This window comes from Anneissia japonica, unplaced genomic scaffold (assembly GCF_011630105.1).
Source record: "Anneissia japonica isolate Jap-2015-1 unplaced genomic scaffold, ASM1163010v1 scaffold554_len289017_cov147, whole genome shotgun sequence".
Lineage (NCBI taxonomy): Eukaryota > Metazoa > Echinodermata > Crinoidea > Comatulida > Comatulidae > Anneissia > Anneissia japonica.
In genome coordinates this window covers 82,457-103,722 of record NW_022701174.1, presented here as the reverse complement: position 1 = coordinate 103,722, position 21,266 = coordinate 82,457, and the positions used below count along the sequence as shown (strand labels likewise).

The 21,266-nt window shown below is 39.6% G+C and overlaps 1 protein-coding gene across 1 annotated transcript; it reads left to right on the top strand.

The window, feature by feature from the left end:
- The first annotated feature begins 12,641 nt into the window (after positions 1–12,641).
- LOC117103477 lies at positions 12,642–13,601 on the top strand. Its single transcript, XM_033244027.1, has one exon. It carries the CDS (start codon positions 12,642–12,644, stop codon positions 13,599–13,601), a length of 960 nt encoding a protein of 319 aa, XP_033099918.1.
- Positions 13,602–21,266: the final 7,665 nt, after the last annotated feature.

Genomic DNA, 21,266 nt, shown 5'->3' with positions numbered 1-21,266 from the left:
ATATTATAATATATAGGCCTACTGTATATATTAATTATATACTTATTTATATAATTTCAATTTCTTAAATCAACTTACCATAAGCCACAAATAATGATAGAAATACCGAATTAACTCGTTACAATTGTACTATACACCAGACACCGAAAACGTTTACGTACTATTATATACAATAGGCCTACATTAACTACCTATTATCACTATCACGATTACTATATTCACTCAGATGTTTATATTACCAACATTTTGTTTATTTAAAAGGTCCACTGATTAATCTCAGATAAGAAAGTATAATACATACTCCAAGTATTGAAATACACGCCATCGTGTTGGGATTCATTATTTCTACATTAATTATGTCATCATCAGGTCTTATATTCCTGATGATGACATAATTTTTAAATTATACCATGATATTACCAATCGATTTAAGATATTACCAATGGAGGTTTGCATTCAAGCTAAAGCTGAAAATGAGAAATTGGAAAATGTAATTTGGGAGGACGAGGCAAGTAATCAACAACATGGGAAAATCTTTTTTTCATAAGGTGGGTCATGTCCCAAAGTTAAAGCCAAAAACTAAACACCAGGTAAAATTCAATGTTTGGTGAGGTATTTTCCTAAGGGGTGCGACGTGTGTTTCCATTTTCGGTGGAAACATGGATGCAAATTTTTTACGTAGAGGAAATGTTTTAAGGCACAATTCTACTATTTTGCGGCGTGTATTTCTAAATTTGCACAGATTTCTAAACAGGACACCGATCTGAAACATACCAGTCGATTGGCAACTGGCTACAAACAACATGAACTAATGGAAAACCCAAACCGAATCCTTGGAACTAAACCCGATTGGGAATGTTTGCCACCAACTTAAACACCATCTTAGAAGACATGTGAAATCCATGCTCCAACAAGAACTGGTAGACGGCATTTGGTGAAGGGAAACATTTACGCCTGAGTTTTTGTAGGGAGCCGAGTTGTTATTACTATACAATAATAAGAAACTATTTTGTTTGTTATCACTTTGCGGTGATGCGCCGGGCGTAGATATATTTTACTGAGCGTATCATGTTATATGGCCTACGTAGCCGAACACGTTTTTCAGTCCCTTTTCTTGCGCGGGTCTGAGCAGTGACAAGACGTGTGTTACTCTCGTCGTAAACTAAGTACGGTTTTGATGACATTGAATTGTTCTGGTACGTTGAATTTATAAACAGTTTAGATTAGTTACATTTATGAATAGTTATCTGAACATAAATGGCTGTCTTGTAATCATGAGTTGTGATTTTATTGTAAATTATCTTTGGTAATAACTAGGCTTAGGCGGAGAGCCGATTAATGTGTATGTGCTCAAACCAGTTGTACCGTAGTGCTGTGCTACGGCTATTCATTTATCATTGTGATGAGATGACATGTTAAATTTTTTTGACTAAGAATCATGAAAAAGTTGGATTAATTCACAGTTAAACGGTAATTAAAATTGTTTAATCAGTATCTAGTTGATCACGTTGAGCAGCGTGAGCTCGTTTGTGCAGTTGGTTAGGTAACTTTCTATCATGTTGGCGGCGCTCTTTTATGTAAACAAAAATAGCTGCGCCCATGATATGTAAACAAAGATGGCTGCGCCAATGAGACGAACTATAGGGTTGCGTTTGTTAATGATTAAATTAGATTGAATGTTTGTTAACTTGTTTAATTGTGATCTCTAGTAACTACTGGATTATATAATATCCATGTATAGAAAATTGTATTTGATTTAACATTCATAAAATAAGCATAATGTGTTACATCATCAGGTCTATCCATTCATCATTCTTGATGCAGTACGGTATTTAGTGTGACCCTATAGTGTTCGACAAAATACAACAACGAGATCCAGACACCAAAGCTAACCATAAAAGGGTTTTATTTTCCCTCATGCCTGCCCACAAGACGCAGCTTGCTCATATATAAGTCCACCGAGACTCGTCTCTCCCTGTCGTCTCTTTATCCTCTCGGCCGGCCCACGAGACTCTCTCGCGGGACCAACCCATAATTATCTCTTAAAGTTGAAAGGTTACACTACTCCCCTCTTCCTAAGAAGTGTCCAACTTCTCATATATATGCAGAAAAATAACAAAATACATAAGCCTATCTATGCATTATAGTATTATAATGAACATAATTGAGATATTCATTAAATAACATTCTGCACTGAGATATAATAAGCAATCTCATTATAGAGCTACAGTATTTATTACAGCTTATAAGTGTTCATTAAATTAAAATTCATTTAGTTAGCTGCTTGTTCATGTGTCAATTAGTATCAATTCAGTATATAGGAATATGATTTAAAACAGAGCTCATATAATAGGTCTATGCGTTCAAAACGCTCAATTAGGCCTAAAGAATATCATCCGGCAAGGTGATTAGTTCGTGGTCGAAGCACATCAAAAAACGAAAGTTGCATCCATTAGTTGAACATCTGACGATTGGTAAATAAGTTCACATCCCTTGATTAATTGATGATTCCAAGTATATTCCACTGATAAGATTGAGTATTGGTTAGATTCCGTCGATGAGATTCTTGATGACTCTGGGACTGTTGACATCACTTCAGCATATGAATGGCATACGGTGAAGGAAGTAACAGGTCAGTATCCATGTACTGTACCATACGAATGGCGTATGATACCAAAAAAAATAAAGTGTCTCAAATAAAAGGAAAAAAAACAAAACATGTAGCATATGAATTGCATAATACGAAATAGGCTCCAGATAATTATTTTGTAATTAACATCTTAGTTATTACAGTATATTAATCAACAAGGAAATGCAGATTTACTACTGTGCTCAGTATTATATCTAAGACCTACTACCAATTTGAATTTGAATTTATTTGCATCTCAATAAAATACATAGCAAAATAATATACAAAATAGTTAAATAATTAACCTTAATCTAATAAACAATACATTTTAGAATTATTAATTTTAAAATTCACTTTCATGAATAAACATCTAATTAATTTTCTTTAAGTAATTAAAGACTAACTACAAAAAAAAATACAAAAGTCAAATTATGAAAAAAAAAAAAAGACAGGAAACAGAAAAAACGACAACTGACAGAGATGCAAGGAAAGCCTAGTTATTATTGTTGTTGTTGTTGTTATTGTTGTTGTTATTGTTGTTATTGTTATTGTTGTTGTTATTGTTGTTGTTATTGTTGTTGTTATTGTTGTTATTGTTGTTGTTATTGTTGTTGTTATTGTTGTTGTTGTTATTGTTGTTCTTGTTGTTCTTCTTTTTGTTCTTGTTCTTCTTGTTATTATTATTATTAATAAAAATATTATCATTATTTTTATTATTATTATTATTATTATTATTATTATTATTATTTGTCTTTTAGATATTTTTTAACATTCAATTTAAAAGAGTAGATTGTCGGGTTACATTTAATTAATTGAGGAAAAACGCTCCAATCCTTAATAGCCTTATAAATAAAATATTTTGGAAGATTTAGTGGGAATTCTAAAATTGTGTGAACTGTTTCTGCTGTTATGGTTATGAAGTTGTAATGCATGTATTGTGGGCTACTATTGTGAAAAACTTTATATAGGCCTCCGTGAAATAATCTTAAAAACCTTGGTCTATCTTCAACGTTCAAGAATCCTAACTTATTTAGCTCATGTTGACCAACGTGAGTCCGGTGGCCTACATTTTTATTAATACATCTGACTACTTCATTTTGAACAATTTGAAATTTATGTTGGTATTTCTTTGATATACCAACATACCACGATGAAGACGAATAATCAAATAGACATTGAATAAGATCCGTCGATAGCAGTTTTCTACAAGTAAAATTATAAGATAATCAGATTGCCTGCAATGAAATTTTAACCTAGCGATACCTAGCTCCAACAGTTGGAGCTATGGTATCGCCAGATACATCCTTATCAATTTCAACACCTAGATATTTTACTGACTGTTTTCTGAGTAAAGAGTAACCCATAGTTTCAATTTTAAATTCATCAATTTTGTTTAGTGTTCTGTTGGTACCAAATAATATACACCCTGTTTTGCCCAAATGTAAGAGATAACTTTATTTTTTCAATAAGCCAGTTATTGTAGTATCTAACTTTCTTTTAGTTTATTTTCAATTATTCGGGGGTCTTTGTGAGCATAAATTAGGTACTATCATCGGCATATATAGCATAAGTTTACAGTCAGAATCCACTCCGGTTGATATGTCATTAATGTATATCAAAAACAGTATTCTCTTGGGGGACTCCACATTCAATTGCAAGTTTTACGGAACAAACTCCACTGACATGAACAACTTGGCTTCTATCACTTAAATACGACTTAAACCATTTGAGTGAATCGATTCCAATTACATCAAGCTTATTATAAAAGTATCTGATAATTGACGTTATCAAATGCCTTTTGCAAATCCAAAAGCACCATCCCTGTGAATTTCACTAATGACATTTAATAAGAGTAGGAGCCGTATTAGTCTATAACATAAAATACAAATTTAATGAGTACAGTTAGAACCTTCTTTAGACTAACGAAATTAATTAAAATTGTGAGAAGAATCGACGGTCTCGGTTCAGTCCTTTGTTTATAGTCATATTTCTCAATCATTTTTGTTCTGAGATCATTCTATCAAATTTGCTTTTAAAGTTCTTTCTGTAGCACTGTTACTTTTAGATCGCGTATGCTATATCCTGGGAGGTTGAAATGACAGATTATCTTGTTGATGTCATATGTCAGACTTGTGTCCATTCATCCGTTTGCGTAGCGTTTGTCCTGTATCTCCGATGTATATGGTGTTAGGACATTTGAGGCATGATATAGAATATATTATATTAGATGTGGTACAGGTGTGGCAAATCCCTTGATGTGGTAAGTTGATTTTGTTATCAGTGGTTGTGTAGGGGCATAATAGGCAATGAGGTTGATTGCAAGTTTGATTGCAATGTTAGTCCGAGTTGCTCAGTTTGTTGCACGTAATAATCTGCTTGATGTTGGCTGTTCTCTGTAGGCTATAAGGGGATCTTAGATAATGTGTTGGCTTCGTCGATGATTGGTTGCAAGTCATTAATGATCCGTTGTAGTGGTTTAAAATGCGGCTATACGTGACTACTAAAGTATTGCGATTATTAGTTGTTTTGCTTTTGTACTGTAGTACGTGTGTCCCTTTGTATTCTTTTAGCTTTGCTGATTTTTTTCATCGATGATGTGTTGTCGATATTTCAATTCGGAAAATGTCCGCCTTAAGTTTTATAATTTACTATCTCTGTCATCTAAATCTGAGCATATCCTGCTACATCGCTGTGCTTAACTTAAGAATATCAATTTAGAAGTATAGGGATGGAAAATTGAAAGGCTAAGATAGGTACACTTGCCAACGGGTTTGCGATACATTGACATTTTTTTTTTTTTGGTCACTGATGCTCACAGTTGTGTCTATAAAGTGAACTTATTTGTTTGAGTGTTCGATTGTGAGTTTAATTGTGGGATTACATTTGTGTTTTAGAAGTCCAAAATATGAATTAGAATCGTTTCAGTGGAATGGACACTGCGAAATCCTGATTGAAATTCATAAATTAAATTCAAGATTTACATGTCATCACTAGTTCTCTGAATTTTGCTAAAGGTGATACAATTATATTGTGAACTCAAGTAATAAAAAAAAGTTGGGACTAGCACTCCAAATTAGAAACCTTTTTCAAAGAAGCATATTTATATAATTATGAAACATCTTCTGTTCTAAATAAAATACACTAAAAACTTTAATCACAAATTGGTAATATTAACTACTTTATTTAATGCCAGGTTTTTTCTTTTACTTTGAACAAAAAAGCTCTTCAATGGGTGTTTTTAAGAGGGCTGTGATTCTATAATAGAATATACAAAACTTACTACAAAAAATCTTACCTGCTTAACAAGACTCAACAAAACTGCATTTTTATGATTTTTTCTTAAACCATACGGTAACGTTCGAATATCTTTAACTATCGATCGAGAAGATTTCGTCAGAGAAATTCGTTTAAAATACGAGGGACAATATTCCGTGAGTGGTTGTTAACGTAACATATACAGTTTTATTCATAAAGCAGTTGCTATAAAAATCGCAGTCCGATATATTATTGTAGCTTGATGGTTGTACCATTTTACCTTGAACTACCAGGACAATGTTTGTTGACCCCCATGTATAGTAACGCTGTGTTTTAAGCAAATTGATTTTTTTACGGTAAATATAGGTTACTGCTTTCGTATAGATGGTCAACACTTTGGCATTTAAGCTAATAACTGATCGTAATGACTAGGGGTATAGTTGAGAGTCTCCATGTAACCATCATTATCTTGGTCTGTGGAATCAGCATGTCGCTGACGTATGCCATGTGGTTCATTTGACATCCCAGTATCACATTTGTGTTTATTTTTTGTCTTGATTATATACAGTAACGCCACATTATTGTAACAATGATAGATGTGACAGTAATGATCTCTTCCGATAAGTAAATTTGATTGGATGTTTTACTATAAATTTCGTCATTGGAGTTTGTTGTAATTAGAACCATCTCTGTACCCGCTGACGCATACACAGTTGACTGATAATAAAATGAGAAGCTGGTATTCTCATAATATGGCGTGTATGGAGTACCTATGCATTCCTGTGTTATTACTGAGTCATTACTCGTAGCTACACAGGTGAACTGTTCGCCTTGATATAAAGAATCAATTGGTATTGAAAACGTTAACGATGCACGATTATATTTCGATTGGGTACTACCGTTTGTCAGCACATTGCCGTCTTTGACAATGTACAGTGTTACTTGTGGATCACCTGGAGAGCAGAAACACTGCAACTCTCGATATACAGTTAAGTAGGAACAGCTAATTGGAGCAATGCCATTCCTACAACCAGGTAAAAAGTTCCGGACAATGTCCTATCAACACCAACAATATTGAAGAAACACTGGTATCGACCAATGTCATCTACTTCAATTTCATGCACCATCAAAATTTGTGTTGCTTGCACTGGATGACATTCCATGAAGACTATACTTTTTTGATCAATCACTGTACCATTATAAGCAATATATTTTTGACCTGATCTCCTAATATGAGCCCATGTTATCCAATGTTCAGATGCTGCTGACTCAAGCTGATCTAGCGTGCAGGTGATGGTAGCAGACTCGGTGCCAACATCAGTCATAATGTACTTAGGAGAACCTTCCACAGCAAGCGGTGAAACCTGGAGAATCGCAGCTGTTGCTATGATTACTCCGATTTGAAAGTATGACATGTTGAACTGAAAGGGAAAGAAAAGTACGGTGGCCTATAAATTCACGGGCCACAGTAGGAACAGCATACAATAATCCATTTTAAACACTTGGAATAAAACATTCAAACATAAATGTATCATATGGTTTTGGCAGACACAACTAAAAATTGCACTTCAAATAAAGAATACATTACAATATATAGAGACTTTTAATGCAGTTATTATTGATTAATAAATGATTGTAATATATTTTGTATATATTATGTTTGAATTCGTACAAACAATACATTAAAAAGGAAAGCCCAGACAACAAAATGGCGTAGCCTCGTGTGTTTTTTCGGCTCTGTGTACGACCTCAATGTGTACTATACAATAGGCTTGTGTAGCCAGTCGTTATATCAGTATTACGAATGTATGAGATATTCTACAATGATGATGATATGAATATACACATCAAAATAATACACAACATGAAATGATGTTTTGTGTATACAAATAGTGTGTTCTATTGAATAGGCCTATACTGATAGTTTTAGTAGTACAATATGTTTTTAGTAATATTACATTGGAGATTTTAGGTAGAAAGAGCATAGGACTTGATGTGTGACTATAGCCAAGAAATGGTTTATTAAGAATCAATAACAGCATATAGTAACTGTTAATCAATTTTAAAGCACTTAAATAAAACGATCTTACATGTACTATATCATTTCTTAAATTTCCCTCTAAATAATGATAGGCCTATTTAAGATCACTTTCAGTGCCGGTCTTTTAATTTAAGAGGCAGGGGAGGACCCAGGGGGTGGGGTTCAGGGGGTTCGGACGAACACCCCTCTGTGAAGAAACGTAGCAAAATACTAATGGGTCCTGGCTTACAAAAGGCATTTTAACATAGGCATAGGTTGGCAGATCAGACAAACTAGACTTAGCCCAACTAGCCTTCAATTAAATAAAATTATACACACTGTTTTTTGGCTCAACGTCGTAATATGTACGAAAATGCGTTCTTCATGCCTATCGGTTTAACGATCCATGGAAAGACTACATATCCAACTACTCAATATTGTTGGAATATAATAATAATATAATGCCTATGTCTATGATTTTTTTTCTCCTGGATCCTCCCCTGAGAGGGATTCTAATTAGAATCCAAAGCTGCTAAAGACCACTAAAACCCCGGCCCCCAAAGTGGTCTCTTTGAATGGAGACCTGTACAAAAAGCAACTATATGATAGTCCAGCAAATTAAGTAATTGGGATTACTCCTACCTGCTATAAGACTTATTGCTTATAAAGAAGGAAGGTTGCTTTTGTTGAAAGACAGTTCTGGTTCTGTGAGTAAATCTGACCCTAGAGCTGCTGATCTCCTAAAAAAGCAGTTAAAACCGTTCCTTTTATAGTAGATTTGAAAATGTTATTTCCTTATTTGTTGCATAAGAGTTTTGATGAATAATTATTACTCATACTATTTTAAAAAAATCAATCTACTTTGAATAATGATTGCAGAAATGGTATGCTGTTATGCGAAAGTGGATTGATAATACAATTTTTATTTTGTTGAATATGTCATGATTCCCATATTAGGAGTTAGCCTACTTGTAAAAGCACATTTCGACACATTTTTAATTCGCTTTAGAATGCAGACAAAATCTTAATGATGGGAATCATGACGTCAACAAATTTAATTTTCAAAAGTATTTTTTGTTGATGTCATGCTTTTCATATTAGGAGTTAAACATGTGTATATCAATTATTAGCCTTGATATAACGTTGCATTTTCAAACTATTTACAAACTTAACTATTTTTTTAATGTTAAACATTGGCATCCGATAAGATTGAATCTATTATCTTAAAGCAAACCATATGGTATTTCAAAATATATAAATAACATACATTTTACATATACAAAATATACTGCTCGTAGTTTGAGAAATAATAATGTTTTTAGTATAGAGTCAATGTTTAGAAAAATAGGTTTATTGTTTATTAAGTATATCACATTGTTTTAGTTTATTGATTTCCTCCATATTTTAAAAATCTGATTCGCCTATTGCCGTAGAAGTATCTGCTTTTGTATGTGATGCTTATGTTGCTCATGCTCTATCTATGCTTCTATGCTCATGTTATGCTCTAATTGGTGGATTTCTTTCGGCTGGTGTTGTTTTGGTTTATAAATAAATAAATAAATTGATAGATAATATTTTTACTTACCCATATATTTCATTTTATTTTCTTACATCCCATTATAATATTTATTGTAGCCTTGAAGAATTGACTAAAAAATATTCATGGTGTCGGGCGGGTAATGTTTAACCCTAGTTGGCTATTTAGATTAATAAAACGCTGTATAGTTAAATTTGTCCCAATTTCCGTTAAAATCCGAGTTGCTGGGGTGTATAAAATATAGGCCTATCCCCTGCCCTATCGAAAACATAGGATAGGTTTCGGATCATTCCATGTCAGATCACCCAAAAGAGTACCTCAACATCTCAGATTTTTAATCATTTGAATACCTTGATCTGACTGTTTCAAGTCCTGCTGTATCCTCCAATCTGAGGTTAACACTTATTTACCGGCCCCCGCCATCTCGAAAAAACAAATTGTTTGTTCCCCTTTTCTTTCAGATATTTTCATCTCTGCTGGAATCAATTTCACTTTGCAACTCAGAAGTCTTGATTGCAGGTGATTTTAATTTTCATGTTGATAAGACGGATGACCGGGACTCCACTGCTTTTATCGAGCTTCTTAATGCAGCTGACCTTCAACAGCACATAACCGTACCTACTCATAAGAAAGGTCACAGTCTTGACTTCCTCATTTCTCGTAGGTCAAGTTGTCTCGTAAAATCAACCAAATTACATTCTGATCTTCCCTCCGATCATTCTGTTATTACTTCCAACATCAACCTCCATCGCCCTCCTACTGTTGTCGCACATCTCTACAGGCGAAACATCAAGGGCATTGGCAGCGAGAGGTTTGCAGATGACATACAGTCATCGTCTATGCTAAATCAACCTTGTGATGGCTTAGAACCTCTTGTACAGCAATATAATGCCGCATTGAGGGACATCTTGGACCAAAATGCGCTAGTCACTAATCGTAAGTTTATACTCCGTCCCCATGCCCCATGCTCCATGGTATAACGATGACCTTAGGGCCAAGAAACGCCACAAACGATAAATAGAGAGGAAGTGGCTTAAAACCAAACTCACCATAGATAAAGTCCTGTTTCACGATGCTAGCAAAGATTATAGCTCTCTCCTCGACAAATGCAAGAAAGATTATCATACAAATCTTATCAAATCTTGCGACCAACGAAATCTGTTTAAACTCATAAATGATTTCACTGGCGCTTCATCACGCTCTATACCTATTATGTCTCTGTGTGGTAACTTGAGTGACCGCGTTGAACGTTTTCCTGAATTTTTTTCATGATAAAATCACTGATATCCAAAAGCAGCTGGAACAGGAAATTAATTTCTCTTCACTGGTTTTTTCCTACTGAGCAACCTGTTTCTAACCTTAGTGAGTGGGACTCAGTAACCTCTGAAGATGTTTTCTCATAATGAAAACTTTCGGACGTCTGCTCACTGAACGCTTCACTGCACAGCTTAACACAGTAAATGAGTCAAAGCGAGAGCCACTTTTTTCACAAAATCGTCTATATGTTTTGATTGAATTATTTAGGAATCTGGGGCGATTGGATTATAAAACTAGACATTATAAGCTTTGGAATTATATATATGTGTTTACTATATGTAAAAAATTGAGTGATAATGTCTATTTCAAAGTTGACAACTCCTAATGGTTTTGAATAGAAAAAAGGTCAATTTTAGCTTGTTTTTCAGTATACGATTTACTTCCCTTTGGAATAACTCGGGAACCATACGTCTGTTAACCCTGGGGTAAACGGTCAAGTGTAGCTGATATAATTTACTTTCTTTTCATATCAATCTTATGTTAATTGGCCAAGAGATGATTGATCATTTTTTCTTTAAAATTTTTCGTTCATAGTACTTTTACCGTCATTTGGCAATCTGCCAGGTCACATGACATGCTTCCCGCTACGAATGTTTGCAAGCTAGAAACATCTGTTAGCTCTTAAAACCATCTTATTCATTATAAATATACAAGTTTTGTACTCCAAAAGTTGAACATTGTAATTTACTACTCTATCTAAAGTAAAATTAACAAAAATTATTGAAGAAAAGGAGGACTACAGACGATAAAGGAAGCATTTTCTGAAATGACCAATCCATTTTTGGTAAAGGTAAGTGCAAAGCCTACCTGTTTACTGGGCTCAGAGCGGGGTCATCTTGGATTTACTTGTGCCTACAGTCTTAATTTAAGTAAAGAATCTGTACACTTTTAGTACATTACGTTAATTAATAATCATATATATATATATATAGGCCTATTTATATATATATATATATATGTATATATATATATATATATATATAATATTTTATTTTATTAAATAACTATTTCCATACTATTTGTTAGTATGTATAGAGAACAAGACGAATGAGTGGAATATTATTTTTTATTAACCTTGGTGCATTAGAAATTAATTTGCCCTGGATGCATTCAAATCACTTTTGTGACTTTTAAAGGCAGTATTTAATAATATATTGTCTTACTGTATCCAGATGTTAAAAGTCCCCAGTCCCCTATGTTACATTATACAGTATGTGATAATAGGTGCTAAATTTTTATAATTTCACTATTTTATCTTTGCATGATTTTTTTATGTATCCTAATATTTTATGTATCCTAATATTTTATGTATCCAGGATGTTTCCATGTAAAAGCAAAAATATGTTCAATAAATCCATTGAGGCAGTATATAGAGGCAGTATATTCTGAAATAAACTTGACATGAATAAACAAACTTAGCTTGTCTATCCGTGTCTACAGAGTGTAAAATTAGAGTGTATTTCCCTTATATATATAATGAACTGTGCCAAATCTTGTTCAGTGGAGATGTGCGTTCATGCATACGAAGTAGGTCAACTGTACGTAGATGCTCCACAGAAGGAGCTTTTGTCCGAAATCGGGCTAAAGTTTTCATTATTGTAAGGCTGTTGTATGAACATTAAGCCATCTAGTCTAGCGCCCTCCGTATACGACTATGACGATATAGCCTATGACCCGTAAGGTCAGATTAAGCATGTTGTTGCTATGAGGGGGACATGTTTGATGTACCGTTGTATGTTATGGTGTTGCCGAAGTTATACAGTTGAATTAAACATAATACTGTTGTTGCAGAACGGCGTCGAGTCCGATTATTTACTTTGGGATAACTTCCCTTACATGGCGCTGCAATCTAAACCTGTTTTACATCGTATAGAACTGTGAGTATGGCGAAATTTACCTGTAAATTTACTGCTCCCAGGCTGGAATTGAATTCGGATAGACCGTCAGATTTCAAAATATGGCAACAACAATGGGCGTCGTACGTTTCTGTCTCTGCGCTAGACAAGGAACCGCCAGCCTTTCAGGTCAATGTCCTTCAAATGTGTATGTCAACGGACACGCTTCGAATCGTCCTTAACCTTGGGCTTACTGAAAAGCACCTTGCAGAATCTTGTTCTGAAATTATCAAGGCAATGGATGCATACATACAGGGACAAGTCAACGAATCTGTTGAGCGCAAGGAGTTCAGGACCAGGAAACAAGGCCTCGATGAGGACTTTAAGGACTTTCTTGTGTCATTACGTGACCTAGTTGCAGAGTGCAACTTTTGCAACGCTAAGTGTGTGGCTAAGGCTATTAGAGATCAGATCATAGAAGGTTTATATGATTCTACAGTCATTGAAAAGTTACTTGCTGTACATGACCTGTCTTTGACTAACACCCTGGAGATGGTCCGTGCATTGGCCTCTGTCAAGGACCACACAGCGGCGATAGTCAAAACACCATCATCAGCAGCGAATAAGAGACCACCAAAGCCAACTAGTGAGAAGACAGCTAAGTCAGTTGATAAGACAGCTAAGTCACACGGTAAGACACATCACCCGTCCAACACTCAGAACCAGAAGTGCTATTACTGTGGACATACTCACGTCCAATGTAAACGTAACTGTCCCGCTGCTCACTCTACATGCAATAACTGCAAGAAAATTGGTCACTTTGCATCTGTGTGCAACTTCCGTAAGCTGCAGTCTCGTGCAGTGCATGTGAACAGTGTTATTATTGAAAGTGCCCCTCGAGCCACGATAACATTGCATCATAACAACCTACCTGTGGAAATAGTTATTTTGCCTGACAGCGGATCAGACATAATGCCTTGCTCCTTTGAGTCTCCTCGACAACATTAGAGAGGACATTAAGAATTTGCTTCCCTGTGACTTCCAGCCAGAAGCAGTTGAAGGCTCACGAATTACGATAGCTGGATGGCTCCCAGTTAAACTTGCAAGAAGTCAGAAAATCGCTCCAGTGGACTTGTACTTCTCATCTAATGTCAAAGAACCCCTTCTTTCATGGACAGCCTCAAAATCTCTTGGATTCCTCCCATCGACATATCCAATGGTAGCAGAAGTTAGCAGCAGACCAGTTCCAGCACCTCGCAAAACGACCAAGCCAACTCCGACACCTGCTCCACGACTATGCGTAGAAACTCTGCGTAAGGAATTCCCGTCGATCTTTGATGGCGTCATACAATCAATGCCAGGCGAAGAGTTTGTAATTAAGCTAAAGAGCGACGCAAAGCCATTTTGTGTGAATACGCCTCGGAAAATCCCTTACGTCTGGCAACTGGGGATTCTCGTCCTAGATCGACTGGGGCGGGCACCCGTACACGGTCACGACGCCGAAGATTAGACTGAGCAGATGCGTGAGTTCGAACGCGCGATCCCTGAGTCTCGAAAAGGTCCTCAGTCCGAACTTCAAATTCAACTGCTCCAAAACCGAACCTAGCCTGTCCCAGGTCAGCATGAGCATCCTATCGCAGTACCACGAGTCCTTTTCGAAACGTCGCGGGTACATCTTCAACTCGAGCAAGCGCGACGTCTCCATCACCAGGTGTCTGAGCGTACCGTATTGCGTTCTGATCTGGTTGAAATCCAAATTCGATTCCAAATTGCCAACCAGCTTCGACGCGACGACTTCCTGGATCGGAGGAACTTGAAAAGTGGTGAATCTCGTGTCTATGGAATAACACACCTTCTTTTCGTTCATTGCCAGGAAGGTTGCGCTGTCGCACACGTTGACGCCCGCCCTCAGCATGTGGCGGGTGGCTTCGGTGTTGGGATCGACAACCTTCTCCGTGCGTTCGGACCGAGTGCACCCAGAATCCAGCTCCTCCTTCATTATGGCCACCTCGTGGCTGCTCTCGACGGCAAGCGGATTGTTATCGCCCTTGGAGCTAGAAGGGGGAACGAATTCGTTGGTGAACCTGAGTTCCTGTACTTGCTCTCGTTCTCGACGAGCACAGCCTTCGCCGTCCTGTACGTCACGTCGTCCTAATAGGCGGTGCCTATGATGGCCTTGGCGGCCATCATTACCGAAGTCTTGCCCGAGCTCGGCGGACCGACCAGTATGCCGTGAAAGCTCATCGTCGTGTGCGGTCGGAGCTGATTTATGCCGGAGAGCAGGATAAAACAGAGTTCGCCCATGGCGTTCGAGACGTCGGCAACGCCCTCGGTTGGTTTTCGCATCTGCATAAGGTACCGATAGCCGACGTGAAGACCGTCGTCCTCGTGGGCGTGCACGTACTTCAGAAAACAGCCGTTTCCGTTTCTGCTTCCGTTCAGACTATAACTGCCGGCCATCTTCCCTCGCCAGTCGTCGCGATAGGATTGTTGTATCGCTTCGACCATCTGCGAGTTGTTCTCGTGCTTTTGTTTGTACAACTTGAAGAACGACCTATTACATTTGTGATCTACGTAGTTCTCCGGCGTTCTCCCCATTTTCTTGAAAGACTTCTCTAGCAGTCCGATTATTGGATTTTTCTCCGATTCTTTGGAGAAACCGACGTTTTTTACTTTGTTTCGTTTGGTCACGTACAGTTGGCTTATTTCGGCAGCCTCGCCTTCGCTTGATTGCAAGCAGGACGGAAAGGATCTTCGCAGAAAATAATCGGACTCGAACATGTATGACTCCATGTTCCAGGCCACCATGTGTCGGAAGGATATGCGGAGGCCTTCCTGATCCCTGATTATGGCCGTCGGGTCGATCAGCTCCAAAGACTTGGCCGTCTCCGTCAAAAGTGCCCCTCGATCGGCTTCCAACAGTTCCTCGAGATCCATTATGCGTTCGTCTCCGACCACGTCGTCGTCGTCGTCGTCGGACAGCTCTCGGGTGAGTTCTTCTCTGTTATCTTTTCTCCTCCTCGATCCGAACAAGGTCCTCGGCCACAACAGGTCGACGCGAACGTCCCACGCTTGTTCGTCGTCCTTCTCCCGGACTGTCGGACGAAGCTTGCCTTTGGGCATCCCGGGAAGTTCGTAGCGAAAGTACATTTCTAAGCTGCTTCAGAGACGGCACAGTACTGCAAAGTGATTTTCTCCTTTTAAACTTTTTCGCTATTCCCAGACATAATTTCGGTAAGAAGGTTCTGAACGCGTATTTAAACGAACCAGTCCCGTCGTCTCGTTTCTTCCTACCCCTCCTCGCTGTCGAATGTTCGTCTTCGCCGTCGTTGTCTCCACCGTCATCATCGTCGTCCTCGTCTTCCAGCGGGGAATCCATCAGCTCATCGTACCTTATGTTCGGCGGTAACGTCGTCTCCCAATCGGCGTATCCGTAGTTCACGACGAGGATGTCCCGGACCGTTAGCTCCAACCACCTCTTGAGATGCGTGGGAAAGACGAGCCAGAAAACGCGACCGCAATCTACTTCTCCTCTCACATCCTTGTGGACGATCACGCTCGGCTCGAGAAGTGAGCACACGCAGGCATACGGTTCCTCCTTGTTGTGGAGCTGTACAAGACGGTCATCGGCTCGGTGAACAGAAAATCTTCGTCGATTCGACTGCCGGGCAACAACTCGCACGGCAGTAGATCATCCTTGTTCTGAGGTAGACTGCTATCGAATTTTACGGACATCTTCCCTTGAAAACTTTTTTTCACGAAGTGAGAAGATTTTAAAGAAACTGCTGGATATTTATAGCGTTCGCACGCGTACTCTTGCCTGTTGGCGGATTGGCCATATGGGCGGTACACATGTGATCAAAGAGCATAAATAGAACAGGAGAGCCAACTACGCACACCGAGGGAGTGGAAACGACACGCCACACGCAGATAGAGTAGCCTATAAAAAGTACATACAACCGCCAGTGGGCGTTCTGTTACGAACGGGAATTCTCTTATTCTATTTATATTTTTTGGTAAACTCGGATTCCTTCACAATCGCTCAACGATCGTAAGATGAGCAGCACCAACCGCCTGCTACTTCCTCCGGAGATCCTGTGCCGCATATTCAAACTGGTGGCAAATAACCTGGTCACACGACTGGATCTATGGAACGTCCACCCGTTCTTCCGTAGCGATTTGGGTGACAGAACCGAAACCGTCCAGAGAGGTTTGAAAGAGATGAATGTAGGAAAACCATAGATATCCCGGGAATCTCTCTATTCTCTTATGTTACACGAGATTGTCAATCGGAAGAAAGCGAGGTGTATCAGATATGCCGGGAAACCGCTCAACAATAAGAAAGTGAGCGGTCTCAATGTCGTCGTGGCAGACGAAGACGACGGGACTCCCGACATTCCACACCGATATGCCGACGGTTGCGTTGTCCACTTTGTCGTGGTTGACGGTCTCGAACGCCCGTCTCGTTCCAGCCTTTCTGGCACGCGTCCTCGATCGCGCGCCCGGACTGCGGTACGTCGAACTGGAAGAGTGCAAGGGAACGCCGTTCGACGGAAGCTATCGGCCGTCGAAGAGAAGTGTATACTGGACGTTGAGATTAGTGAACATGAACGTGTCTCTGACGAACTTGATTGCGGCATTCCAACCCAACAGTGCCGAGGAAGAGGCTCGTCTCCGCTACGTTGTGCTCGTCCGATGCGCGGTGTCCCGCAAGAGAAGACTCGACGAGACGGTCCCCGACGGATGGCTACGGACTTATTCGGGCTTCAACGAGAATTCGAACGCCGCCAGACACCTTAACCTTGTGTCGGTCAGCGACAGATGGGAAGTCGCGGCTCAAATTCAACGTACTCTACACTTCGAAATTATTTTTTCGTTGCAAAAATCAGTTTAAAAATATAGAATCAGATTTGTTTGTCTTAAGTAAACTGATGTTAAGAAAACTATTCTCCAGCAGCCACTTCCAAACGCGTATACCAACCGTGTTCAAAGGAATTGTACAAAATATGTGCGGAGTTTTTCGCTACATGCGTTTTGCAGTGGAACGCAGGGACGGATCTCTCGATCAAACGATCGCTAAAGCCATAGGCATCATGCTCGTGGCAGGATCTGCGCACTTTGGAGATACACGACACCGAGGTACGTGACGATTTCGTGAACACTCTTCTGAAACAATGCGACTCGCTGACGCAGTTGGAATTCCACGGATGCGAGGGACCCACTTTTGAAGACGTGCGCGTGAAACGGAGGAGCAGACGTTGGAACCTCATGCTCTCCGACATGAACTTCGACGTGGAGAATTTGGTGAAGGCATTTCAACCTACAGGGCCGGAAAATTATTACCATCACTTCCGTTGTCTCATGGTAGATCGTTGCAGATTTGACGAAATATCGTTGCCTTCGCTTAAACACAAATGGTTTAAAGTGTATCATATGTAAAGACTTAGATTTCTCAAAAATAAGAAAAGTGTTAATAAAGAAAAGCATGCAACAGAATATGATTTTGTTGGGCGTGTGTTTTTTTTTTTTGGGGGTTTTTTTTTTTTTTTTTTTTCTAATCATTGACTTTATAAAATAATATACAAAAGAAAACAAACAGACAAAATCTTAAAATTTTCATTCACTTTTATTTATTTTCACCACTCATAATTAAATAATGGACTATAGGAATAGTTTGGGTGAATGGCGTTCTCGAATTCTAAGACTTTCTTGTGTGATGGAAACAGCCTCGTCAGAAAATAAGTTGGCTGGAACATGCGGTGGTCCAGCTCCCACGCCATCATGTGTCCAAAGGATATTCGACTGCCCATGGGATCTTTCACTGCCATGGGATCTATTTGCTCTAGAGATCTCGCGGTCTCCGGAGGCAAAGTTTCGCGATCGGCAACATCCAACAGTTCGTCCAGATCCAAAACACGTTCGTCGTCACCCAGCAAATCGAATGTCAGTTTCTTTCGTCGATCTCGCTGCCTCTCGGATTGAAACAGTGTCTTCGGGGACAGCAAATTCACGCGGAATTGCCATGCATCGGGCGTGTCCTCTTCACGAACGTTCTCCGGGATCTTGGAGCAGATGTACAACTCTATGCTGCTGTCGAATTCGTCCAATTTTCGAAAAAGCGGTATTGGTATATCATCCTCTTCAATTATTACTTTTCCCATGGAAGGTGTCCCGACACCGTGTATTGGGTCAAAATCTCTGAAAGCGTTCGCCATCATTCTCGCGCACGGTTTCCTTACATTTTCCAGCTCCGAATACATCAGCATGCCGTATCTGATTTTAACGTGCAACGTGGTGGCCCACGCCAAGTATTCGGCGTCTATCATTTGGATGTCACGAACCGCGAACCCCAACCCCAACCAATCGTCCAACCGATCTGGAAAGACGAGCCAAAACACCTTCACTCCGGCACTCTCGTCTTCGGAGCACACGCACGCGTACGGTTCACTCTTTTAATGGAGGTGAGTCGCGAGCCGGAACAGGACCTGCATCAGTACGTACGTATGCGGAGCGCAGTCCAGGAGGCAATCGTTGGGCGCCTCTTCCAAAGTGACTTCAACGCACACTCGCTTTCAAAATAATGTGCTTCCATCTTGTCTTTCTAACTTCTTATTGAAATGAAGAAATTTGAAATGGCACAGCTGCTTATAACTCGAATTTTTTTTTCATTTTTCATGACGTCATGGGTACCCGGCCACTCATAATGATTGTTTGTAGTTGCAAGTCGATCCAAACCCACATGACGTCATGGGTACCTGCAGTAATGAAGCATATGAGGTACGATTACATCACCGAATAGCATGTATAAAGCAAGACATCGGCGAGACGAGAAATTCAAAAAGTGTTGCATTTCATTGTTTCACGATGCCTTCCTTCGTTAGACAAAGACCAAGTTTGACTACGTCCGCAAGAGTGCAATTGCTTTGGCTGAAGAACCGAAGAAGTATACACGAATGTTGTTTCGAGCTCGTAGGAGACAGAGAACGACTCGATCGAGTGTTTCCGAAAACCATCATCAACGTCATCGTCAACGGAAACCGGAATATATTGGAATCGACGAGATCGAGGTTGATCTCGGACACTTCGACACTTTTACGTCTGCTGCACGACGTCATCGAAAAACGGAGGGCGACCGGATTGAACGTGAACGAATGCTGGGCGCTTCTCTGGTACCTGTTCTCCTCGAGCAAAATTGCGAAGAAACAACTGATGACGATGAAGTATCATGGTATCATGCCTTCCCAAAACCGGGAAAGTACGAAAAAGTGTTGAAGCCGAGCTTGAAGCCGCGGAGCTTAATACCACAACAACTCGATCAGTGAGCGTCTGAACAACATTTCATCGGCCGGCAGCCCGGTCCTGTGGAAACACAACTTCGTCGCAGTATTTTTGCGTTCTTGCGTTGATGTTGTGTTTCTGCAGTACGGTAGTGGCGCATATCATCCCATGGTACGTAAAAGTACGACGACGTTTCACACTACATTAAAATACGAAATGGACGTCCATCCCACCCCATGACGTCATGGGTACCTTCCTCCTCATTCCGACCGCATTCGAAGTGACACGTCGATCCAGAAAAGTCCAGAAAAGTCGAAAAGTACAACGAAGAAAAAACTAACAATTAGATTTTTCATATTTTTTTTCTGTTATTTATTTGTCAAAATCTCTTAAAATCTACATACTTTTTGTATAAATCGTGACAGTTCACTTTCTTTATTTAAACAATGCCCATCGCTTCCTCGTAAGAGGGAGGATGAGACGGGGGAGATGCGGTAGGCCGTTCTTCGTGGCCACGATAGAGTGCTTTGCACGCACTCGTAGCCGTGCATAACGACCACCCGTTCATGAAACTGAAAAATATCAGGAACATGTAAAACAAATCCTATCGAAACTGACGATATCTGCGAAGCCATCGTCTTCTCCTGCGCGAATGTTGTCATCAAGTAGGCAAACGGAACCAACCCGTTGAAGAGGTACGTGGGGATCGCGTATCCGTAAACCGTTCGGACTAAAGTCCGACGAGAAGGATACTCGGAGTGAGTAAAGCACGATTTTATCTGTCCTTGTATCTGCTCCAGAACTCCGCTCCCCTGCGACGTCATGACGATCAATCCTATTAACGGTTCTTCTCCTTTCGACAGTGCTTGGATGAATGCGGATGTTACCATAGCGTCGAAGATCGAGTCGATCGGTGGCTTCTCCAACACGTCTAAGACCAAGTAGAAGACGAACAAGCCGAGCGTCACGCAGAACGGCAACCGGATGTCGATGGTGCTTGCCTTCGTTCTGTCGGTCAATATGCCCGACGTGAACGTGACCGCAGCGGCGATCGTCGGTAGGACCGTGCTAACCAGAATGCGAAGATACCTGATGGAGAAATAACACACGATAAGAATCTATTTTTTTTGTTGTTTTATATTATTTTTAAATCCTTCGAAATGAAACTTACTTTTTTTGTAGCTGTCGTGCGTGAGTTATTCGGAAAAGAGTCCATTCGGGAGGCTCGTTCTTCCACGCTCCGTGTAATTTGTTCACGATTATGGGTAATGCGTGGTGGAGGAAAACCATAACGTTCAACGTGACCGAAACTGCTAGGAGGACTTCGACCGCGTTCATCTCTCGTTGCTCTGCCAGCACGCTTTCGGTAACTCCGTACTTGTCGGGGGAAGGTAA

Excerpts from the sequence above, each read along its gene's own strand:
- LOC117103477 (XM_033244027.1), top strand. The coding sequence starts at position 12,642 with ATGGCGAAATTTACCTGTAAATTTACTGCTCCCAGGCTGGAATTGAAT.